Raw genomic sequence first — 11083 nt, forward strand, 5'->3', positions numbered from 1 at the left:
TTGATAGTCATCATACCAAGACAATACCCAATTGTATAGTTTTGTTCCCTGCACAAGAAGATGAAATCTGACTTGAAATCCATGTTACAAACGTTAGTGTTACATTTTTTCATGTCATCTACTTAGTTATATTAATATTAACCTATGTTTCAAATGTTTTAAATTTAATTAGAGTTATGAGTAAGCCTAGAGTACAACAACATCAAATACTGCATCCAAAGGTTGAAATTCATTAATATTTAAGTTATTAATTTTCGTATATCAATCTATGACCAGGATATATGATTATTTTCTTTATCATGTTTAGTGCAGGTAGTCAGATTCTTGGACATGTGGCTACTATGTAATGTCTTGGATCAAAACCATCATTCAAGCAGGAATTATGATGATTGGACTGGGGTAATAGTATATATCTTTCACATATTACAAATCACATTAAACTTTAAACATTAGTATGAAAACATAATGAAGTTTTGTTATTTTTGCAGAGCTTCAAGAATCCATCACTTATAATGAAGGACACAATGAAAAAGATACAACTAGAGTGGGCAACGTATCTTCTGAACTGATGGAGTTAGAACATAAGACCCGCAATAACAACAATTTTTTTGCCTTCAAAACATTCTTTAGTTTAGTTGTAATGCTTCTAGTTTTGATAGCTTTAGTTTAGTTTTTAGTCTTATTTTTTATTAGAAAAGTCACTACTAAGGTCTGTTTTTACATTAAATGATGTCAATTAACGTTGGTCTATACCATAGTCAATGTTAATTGGTCCACATTTTCAGTGTAAAAAATGTGTGTTCAATGTCTAGATCTTTTTGCTTGGCGATCATAGACATCGACTCCCCTTTTGTCTGTTGTCGATGGACATCGATTGCCTTAGAGTTAACATCATTCGATGTCGTTTTTTTCTTCAATGTTAATTTGACATCTTCAAATACAACATTGGTGTTTAGACAAATATTAAAGATAAAAAATAATTGACGTCAAAACACGTTTTTATAGTAATAATTATACCTCTTGAATTTCATTTAAACATAATAAACTATCCAAATAATAAATTATAAGAGAAATAAAAATAATTAAGAAGTTATGACCTAATGAGTTAGACGAGGTCCTATATATGCATGACTTAAATATCATTGTATTAGTTCATCTCTTTATATTCTAAGACTTGTGACTTGTAGTGTTTGATACTTGTAGCTTGTAGTGTATAATAGTTCTAAATTTACATTGTCTAATCAATGTCAAATATAAACTTAATAAAGTATACATGTTATAGCCATTTCAAGTATATGTAGTTTATCAGAATAAAACATTTTAGCACAAATCGTTAATTCAATATTCAATCAATTTATCAATAGAAACTACTTCATTTCTATCGTATCAACTTTGATATGCATGATATATATTATATAAATAACCACATGTATCTTCATTTTTATATCGTGTTTGTTATTTTCAAAACTTGATATAACCTTTCATCATACTGTATATTTTTTTTTATCATCAAATATTTAGAGCTTTTGTGTAGAGAGGGTTATTCAAGACCAAATAGTTTTGTTTCTAAGAGTAGAAATCAACACATGTCTTATAGAAAAAAAAAAAATCAACCACAACATTTTCTTTTCAGTTTTTATGCTTTATGACATAAAAAAAAATTGTTGAAAAGTAGCATGAACGGTACAAAATAGTACCATGAACAGTATCATAGTAAACAGTAAAAGGACACAAGTTGTACCATTATTATCTTACAATGAACTTTCACTCTAGATATTAAATAATACGATTTCAAATAGAGTTAATGCAAAAATTTATAGATTTATGGATTAAAATCAATTAAAAGTAGGAAATCAGGAACTTAAAAAATAAAGAAAACTTGAATAAAGAAATACACAACAAGAATCGAAAAAATATTTGACAATGTAGGAAAAAAAACCCTATCAAAGATAACATCACAATAATTATTTGGAAAAAAATGTCATAATCTTCATTCTGAATTCCAAAATACAATTTAAGTTGGAGGTCTTATTTTTGGCAGGGAAAACCTATCACAGATAACATCACAACAATTATTTGGAAAAAAAATGTCATGATCTTCGTTCTGAATTCCAAAATACAATTTAAGTTGGAGTTCTTACCTCATCTTTATGTAAATAAAAAAATTACAATCTTTATATTTTAAGAAAAAGTATTTTGTCCTGCTTAAAATTCATACATTCTAATCAACTTGTTCTTATGTCAAAATGTGGAATTCTCAACAATTGGCCTTTAAAAGAGAGACCAGCTTGTGTTGCAATTTTTCTTTAAGTCTTTCCAAACCTTCTCAAATATTATATATATATATATATATATATATATATATATATATATATATATATATATATATATATATATAAAAGTTGAAAGTGTTACGTGAAGAATCATATAAAAAAAAAGACATAAAAAATTTGTGTTGAAAATGATATTTGATATCTTGTATATAAAATTTATACATTATAAATAAATTTCTTCTATGTTTTTCTTTTGAAAATTCTAACATATCCATTTTTTTTATCATGTTTCTAAAAACATGTACAATGAATTTAGTCAACTAAAGATTTAGACCCTCCCTAACACTAAAAGAGCTTTTAACTTCTATTATTTTAGGCTTTTGATGTTTGTTAAGCGTCCGACATAATAGTGGGAGACGTTAAATTAACGTCTGTTGTTTACAATAGATGTCAATTTATGAGTTGTTTTTTTATAAAAGTTTCGCCAATATTTTCTTTCACTGAAACCATGAAAAATCAATATTGAACCCAATAATACACCATAAAAATTTTCAGAATTTTAGAAGTAGTAAAAACCAATTAAAAATGCAACAACCAATTAAAATGCAACAACTAATATACATAAAAACCTAAAAATGAAACTAACCATGAAGGTGAGGGAGAAAACATGTGCCGCTGTGAGGGTGAAGAGAAAAACGCACGTAGTTGTCCTAGAACGCGCCCAAAGAGCTGCACCAAAAGCCAATGAATACGAATTTTAATCGGTGAAAATGAAAGATAATAGTTCCAAACGTCATATAATTGGTGTAAAATGATTTTAAACATTGCAAAGTGGAAGAAAACTTACTTGAACGTTAATGGCAAACAAGAGAAAGCAGCGAGAGAGAAAACACGTAAGTTGTGCTCGCTTTCTGGAGTAGGTAAAAATGTAGAATATTTGGCGTTAGCCCCCCTTCCTAACCGACGTCTAAGTGCTATAAAATGTCGGTCCCCTTCCCAGCCGACATCTAAGTGGTAAAAGAAATTAATATTGACGCCTAAAATGAGGTAATTTCAAACCTTTTTGACATTTGTGGAGAGAGGGACCAACGTCTAAGTGACAAAAAATATTAATATTAGCGTCCAATGAGATATTTTCAGACATTTTTTACGTCTGTGGAGAGGGAACCGATGTCTAATTTAGACGCCGGGAGGTCTATAACCGACGTCTAAAGGTAATAAAATAGTAACTTTTTAATCCTGTATACAGATCATTTGACGTCTGATTCTGAGAGAGCCGACCTCTATATCTTATTTGACGTCGGGGACCGAATTAACTTACTTCTATAATGTGGTTTTATTTATGAAGCTGTCACCGTCATTTTTTAAGTTGGATTTTTTCGAAACGCGTGACTGTTTATGTACTAATGCCTCGATAAAATATAGATTGTGTAATATAAAGATATTTTATACTCATTTAAATATGGGTTGACATGTAGAAAAAAATTATTAATTGTTTAATAATGATTTTAGAATTAAATATAAGATAACTTTTAATCAATTTATCACCATAAGAAAAATTATGAATAGTACATAAGAATTAAACTATTCTGTGTTCTACAATTTTACAATATTAGAACGAAAAGAAAAATTATGAAAGGTGAAGAAGAGAAAAGAAACTAAAAGAGAATAAGAAGATAAATTTCAGATTTTTTTAAAGTTATTGAAGTTATTTTTATTTCTTCAGTAAAAGTTTTTAATTCTTCAGTTTTTAAAACTTGTATTTAAACTTATTTACTCTATTTTTTTTTTTACTTTTAAGGAAAATAAAACTGAGTGAAACAATGCGAAAATGTTGCTAAACTCTAATATATTAATTACATTGACTAACCAAATCAACCTTTTAGAGGATGTAAGTGTAGAAAATGAAGCACCATTAGTCATGCTTTGCACCAAAAATAGGTAGAAGAATAAAAGTAGCCTCTTCTAACAAGCAAATTACATCTCTGCAACAGTGTTTGACTTAATCTAAGAGAAGTTATAGAAATTTGTGGTGCCAATTGCTGTAAAAAAATTTACCATATTCTAACCCAAACATTGTTCAAGAATGTGTTCCTATTTTTTCTGGTTTAACACTGCTATTGTTTTTTTTTTTAATTCATATATTAGAATATATAATATTGAGGGTTTCTTATATTTTTTTAACCACACATAATTTATACCAATATAATAATTAAAAAAAATAAGTATATATATATATATATATATATATATATATATATATATATATATATATATATATATATATATATATATATATATATATATATATATATATATATATATATTTCTCTCTAAGAACTATGTCTTGTACTCATGGTCATAATGCACTTATGAATTGAAACTGTGGGCAAAAACAGGGGAAAAGATTCCAATCCCATGCATGAATTCTAGTATTATTTTATAACCATTAATTGCCATTTAGCATTTATATAAAGATCAGCATATATTTACAAATTAAGATTTTCTAAAGTTTTATCACTATTACCTACATAGAAATATTGGATAATAGTGGTAGCAACACAACTAAGGAATATAATTATTATAAAAAAGAGAGTATATTCTCAATTGAGTAAGTCATAAATAGACCTCACCAGAATGGGCATAATCAATCCACTAAAAGATGTTATCCATGATTTATAAATATGTCAGAATTCAAATTCAGTGTCTCTTCCAAATATTTTATTAACTACTCATATAATTCTCTGTTTAACATTTAAACAAAATTGCTGATTTTGTTAAAAGATACCATTTGTTTCAAAAGTTAAGTTAAAATTTTAATAAATAAATTGCTGGTGAAAATATAAATCTTGTTTTAAGGGTAACTAAATAATAATATAAAAAACAAAAACACCATTCCAATGACCATAAAGAATTTTTCTGAGAATTTCTATTGTGGTGACAACATGTATCTCAAGTAGAACTTTTATAGAAATCAATACTTTTTTAATTATTTAATTTTTCATTAAGTGAAATAATAGTGGATATAAGGTTATTAAGAGAAATAAAGGTGATCTAAAATTAGAATAAATAAAATGTTATAAATTAAATTGATTATATGATTTTTAGAAGAAAAAAAAAGTGAAGGAGGTGCTTATCTTAAAAAAAACAACTGTAGGAGTTTCTGACATTGAACCTGTGTGAACTCAGAAGCAGGATAATCCAAGGCATAGTTTGGATGTTTCAATTTTTTGATTTGCCATACATATTCCAATTTTGACTGTGCAAAGAACCACCAAACTGTGCTCAACAGAGTACACGTGTCTTAATATTTTGTTTTCTCTTTAAAACTACCTTTTTACTTTATTTTATTTTTATTCCATGCATGGAATTCTCCTCCAACTACAACACCACCAAAACAGAGAACTACCAAAATTGATATATAACACATATATATAAATATATATATATATATAGAGAGAGAGAGAAAAGAAAAAAAAAAAGAAGAAGAGAGTGATGGTTAGTTCTAGCTCTTCTTCTTTGGTGCCTATTGAGTAGTAGCAGCAACAACAAACAACAACAACCCATCTCTCAAAATTGGATTTTTTCCATGGCACCCCCATTGATTTTGTTTGCTTGGGAGAAACAAAATTGAGGGTGTCTCGTTCTGCCTTTTCTCGGGTCTAATCTCTGTACTTATGGATACGTCGCATCTGAACGCTTTGATTCTCTTTTGATCATCACCTGGTCAGAAAAGAAGAAGCTTTGTGATCTGTTTTTCTGAACTTGATCTGAATTTGTGGCTTACAACCCCTTTCCCCTGTGTGTTCACATGATCATGGAATGTGCATATGCATATAGTCCTTGCGAATTTTGAGGTAAGTGTTAAAAAGTTTGTTGATCTTGTTTTGTTTTGCTTGGTGGGTACAATAATATTTGGATTAGATTCGTTCGTTATTCATGATGTCGTATCAATCAATGGAGGAGAGGAAGTTTGTGTGCAAGTATTGCAGCAAGAGGTTCCCGTGTGGGAAGTCTCTCGGTGGCCACATCAGAACTCACATGATGAGTGAGAATTCAGCTTTAGGTAATGCAGAGAGGAGCAATGCTACTAATGGTATGTTCAAGTTGAATGGGCGGGGAAAGAGGAAGAGAGATTTGGGGTCTGAAGAAAACGGTGGTGGCGGTGGTGGGCCTACTTATGGTCTTAGAGAGAATCCCAAGAAGACCACGAGGTTTGTGCATTCCAATTCCAGCTTGCAGCTTGAAAAGTTCTGCAAAGAATGTGGGAAGGGATTTCTGTCATTGAAGGCTCTTTGTGGCCACATGGCTTGCCACTCTGAAAAGGACAAGGGAGCCAACAGGTTTGAGAGCAGTTCTAGTGGGTTTGCTGAGAAGCAGAAATTGGCTATGGACAGTCAATCTGACACTGAAACTTCTACGCCAAGGAGGTCCAAGAGAATGAGGTTTAAGACTCTTAGCAATAGCAACAACCAAGCTCAATCTTCTGTTTCGGAGGTTGAGCAGGGTCAGGAAGAGGTGGCTAGGTGTTTGATGATGTTGTCCAAGGATTCTAGCTATAAGGGTCGTTTTTCTTTGTTCACAGAGTCTTCTGATAACAACTCGGTTGTTCTAGAGGTTAAGTCACCTTCTCCGGACACCAAGGTTACTATGATGAATAGTGATGATAAGAACTTTATGTCTGGTGCTTATGTGGAGAAGAAGTTGGAGCAGTCCAAGAAGTTTAAGTATGCTGAAGTAGGCTATGATTCTGATAATTCAGATTCTGGGTATTTTAGATATGGTCCTAAGGAGGTTGACTCCACTGATTCAAATAATGGGAATTTCAAGAATGAGGTTCAGTCTTCGAAAGTGGGGTGCTTTTCTGGGTTTGAGGATTATGATGTTGAGTCGAGGAAACTGCCAAGCAGGAGCATTGAATTTAAGAAATTTGTTTTGGAGAATTGGGAGAATGATAGACAAGATGCTGGGGCTGCAAAGAAATTTGATTCAAAGAAAAGTAAGAAACCCAACTATGATTCTCTTGGCCAGAATTTAGTAAGGATTTCTAGCAGGAAGATGGGGAATGGTTCTGCCATTGATAAGGTGAACAAGTACGAGTACTTAACCAGTGAAAGAGACAATGGTTATGATGATTCTGCTTATGAGAGTGATGAAAACAGCACAGACAGTGATTCTTATCCAGCTCCGAAGGCTTACAGCAACAGAAACCTCAGTGGCCAAAAGGGGAAGAAGAAATTGAAGTCAAAGAAAAGCAAGGCACATGAGTGCCCAATCTGCAACAAAATTTTCAGGTCAGGCCAAGCCTTGGGGGGTCATAAGAGATCCCATTTTATTGGAGGTTCTGAAGAGAACACCCTAGTGATAAGGCCAAGAGCTGCTGTTGTTCCTTGCCTCATTGATCTCAACTTACCAGCACCAGTTGATGAATAGGGAGAAACGTGCCATGTCATTCTGGGTTTTGCACTATTTTGAAGCATCTGCTGTTGAGGTAGCTGAATGTTTGGAATTCTAAAAGCATTATGTCTTTATCCCCATATGATGAAAGCAATGACAATGTACAAACAAGTGGGTAGCTGATTTTTGTTCCTAAAGCCTTAGATCCATTGTTTTGGTTTAGGGTAGTCTTTCTTTTCATGTTTATAGAGCATGAGAGCTTACTAGTTTCTCAATTGATATTTCTTTTTTATTTCCTTTGTCAAGTACAACTTTATACTCTTGGAACCATGTTTTTTTCATGCAAATCTTAACTTCACCCTTGGATGCCTCAATGAACTTTTATCTTTTAGTGTTGTGGTCTTCCAATTTTTCATCTTATAGAAGTAAAGTAATGTAGCAGTTCATTTTGAACTGTATATTTGCAACCAACACCTTTAATGCTATGAAAGTGGTTGAAAACTAAAAGTTGTCCTTGGAGGTGGTGGGGGTTGCATTCCCAAGGTTGGTAAATGGTAATTGCAATGGTTTTCTTAAAGTGAAATAGAAAAAATATCTTTAAAACTTGGCTAAGATACATTAATGTCTCATGCCCAAGTGGTTCCTTTAACATAGATCTTAGCACTGTCAAATGGTTAAACTTGAGATATGTGCAACATTTTCCTCACCAAATTTTTTTGTTCAATTTGTCCTTTTCCTTAGCCATTGAAAAGAAAGTGGTTGTTGGACCATTCTTTAGGTTGAAGATTAAACCAGGAATAATTGCTTATTAGAAGTATGAGGAAACAAAAACAAGCTTCTTTATCATTGAAGATAAAAGTTTGAGGGTTGAGATGGCTCTAAGGTCACCCACCAGTTAAGGTAGTAAGACTCATAATTGCTCCATATACAACTTTCTAACACATGTATCTTAATAGCATGAGATTTTGTACACCTTTTTGGTCATGTCGGTTCCTTTATATTTTGTTGACTATGTTTCCATTCTTAGTCTTTGAGGTTGTATGAAAGGACCACTTGTATTATAGTAGCTCTTGGTAATGGCCACATGTGGGCTTAATCAGTAGAATCCATAGGCACTCAAGAAGAATCAAAATCCTATTTCAACCAAATTATATGCTCCTTTCGGATGTTGAATCATTATGAGGAATGAACCACGCAAAAGGGTACCTTAATTTTTGCAAATATATCGATCAAAACCAGCAAAATAATCGATTATGCAAATAAATTTGAATATTTTTCATTAGGGTTTCTGGGGTATTGTAAACATTTGTCTACAATTTTTGTGTGTAGAAAGTTAATAGTTTTTCTTACTTCATCATGAGCTGTTTATGTTCTTTGTAATGGTATGAAACAGGAATTTGAATTTTTTACTGGAATTTTTGTATTGTCTCTATGATGTATTTTTACAGTACATGTACATTAATTTTAATGTTTTAAAATACATTCGATTTTTTTAATATATCAAAAACAGTATATTATGAAAACACAACAGAAGAATAATACTGACAAATCAAAATAAGAATTTGAAAACACTAAAAAATCAGCTGAAATTCTGAATTCATCGAATATCTAATAGTTTGAAAAGAAAAATAGGAAAAAGAATAAAAAGAAATGGAAGTGAAAAATGATGACTTGCTAACTGAAGATGTAGGTCATGAGTGACTGAGAGTGATGATGCTTAGTTAAAAAGGACAAGTGCTGTCTCTATTACTCACAAAAGTAACTGCTAAATGAGAAACTTTTGTAATTCTTGTTAAGACAAAAATGTGCACAATGAAGGTTGAGATGCTCTGGTCGACCTTACAGAGGGAATCACAATTCAGAGGGTCATTTTTTTATTTTGACAATTGGTTTAATGAAGCCTCTTATCAGAACATTTTTCAGTGTTGATATAAGGTGAGTGGAGCATGTGTGAGCTCCCCCATTTATGGAAAGAAAATCATGATCTTAGTGGTAATATCTCATGGAAGAAAAGAAGTTGCAGGGCATATTCTTTCTTTTCAAGATGCAAATAAGTGTCTTTCTATTTTTATTATTTCTCTTTCATTTTCACTTTCAGCTTTTCCATCAAGCCACTGTCTCTATATTAATTATGGAAGGAAGGATATTAGCCTTTGTGATATAAAACATGTTCATTGGCCTCCGAATAATGCACTTTTATGTTTTAGGCTTAATAGATTTTTTTTTTCCTAAAATCTTTCAAAAAATTTTCCTCAATTTAATTTTCATTTTATTTAAAAAGAATCAATATAATCTTTTCTAGTAAGGTGACTTATATGGTAATCTTTCTCCGATTTTTAACTTTATTTTTATTCATTGCACTTGTTTCTACTCTACTAAGAGTAGAGTTGTAAAATTGATTCATGATCTATGGATTAGTCCTAACTCAATGTTGAATAAGCTCTTTTATGAGATTCTGAATTGAAGGAACAAAAGAAAAACTCCAATCTCCAAAGTCCTCTTTCAAATGGGTTAGTGTCAAGGCTAAGGTGGGTTTCACTCTATTACAAGACTTTAATTAATTGTTAAAAACAATACCTTCAACTTGGATCATATATTAAGTTGAGTCATCTCGGGTCGAACACTAAAATGAGTCAGCCTATGTCAAAGGCCTAGATGAACTGTTTCATACTGAAATTTGAGATAGGCTCGGACTGAAGGTCGAGATGGGTTGATCCAGGCTGAAGGTCGGGACCGACTTGCCAAGGCTGAAGGTCGAGATCGGTCTGCTGGACTAAAGGTTGAGATAGGACAGCTCAGCAAGATAGGTAGGCATAGGTCAAAGGTTGAGACGGGTCGATTCGAGCTGAAGGCTGAGACGAGTCATCCCAAGTCAAAGATCAAGACGAGTTGACCTAGGCCTAAGGACAAGACTCACTCGAAGGTTGGACAAGTCAACTTATGTCAAAGGTTGAGACGATAATCATGGACCAAAGGTCAAGAGGGGTGGACTCAGGATAAAGGTCGGGATAAGATTGTCAGGGTTGAAGGTTGAGATCGGCCGATCGAGCTGATGGTCAGATGAGCCTACCAGGTTGATATTCAATAGGGGTTATTCTAGGTCGAAGGTTAACAACCAAAGTCGAAGGTTGAAACCCTCTAGCCCAAGAAAAAGGATGACACGGGTCTCTTCGGATCGAAGGTTGACACTGCTCGAACTAGACCGATGGTAGAGACAGGACCCGACCAAAATTCAGTTGAATTCGACAAAGTCGACCTTGACCAAAATTTTAGTTGAGTCGGCCCAAACCAAAATTTTGGTTGAATTCGACAAAGTCTATTGATGACTTGGGTCTAGGCCATGATGAGAAATACAAAAGGAAAGTTATAAATACAAGTGAAAGGAACATTCGACCAAGACCTTTTTGCAACAC

The 11083-nt window shown here is 32.3% G+C and overlaps 1 protein-coding gene across 1 annotated transcript; it reads left to right on the forward strand.

Annotated features, from left to right (window-relative positions):
- The first annotated feature begins 5747 nt into the window (after positions 1-5747).
- Positions 5748-8061, forward strand: LOC106755294 (dentin sialophosphoprotein). Its single transcript, XM_014637412.2, has one exon. The coding sequence runs from the start codon at positions 6213-6215 to the stop codon at positions 7704-7706; it is 1494 nt and encodes a 497-aa protein (XP_014492898.1). The 5' UTR covers positions 5748-6212; the 3' UTR covers positions 7707-8061.
- The last annotated feature ends 3022 nt before the right edge of the window (positions 8062-11083 follow it).

Source organism: Vigna radiata, unplaced genomic scaffold (genome assembly GCF_000741045.1).
Source record: "Vigna radiata var. radiata cultivar VC1973A unplaced genomic scaffold, Vradiata_ver6 scaffold_100, whole genome shotgun sequence".
In the NCBI taxonomy this organism is placed as follows: Eukaryota; Viridiplantae; Streptophyta; class Magnoliopsida; order Fabales; family Fabaceae; genus Vigna; species Vigna radiata.

Bases quoted from the DNA above. Each gene is read 5' to 3' on its own strand.
- LOC106755294 (XM_014637412.2), top strand. From the start codon at position 6,213: ATGATGTCGTATCAATCAATGGAGGAGAGGAAGTTTGTGTGCAAGTAT.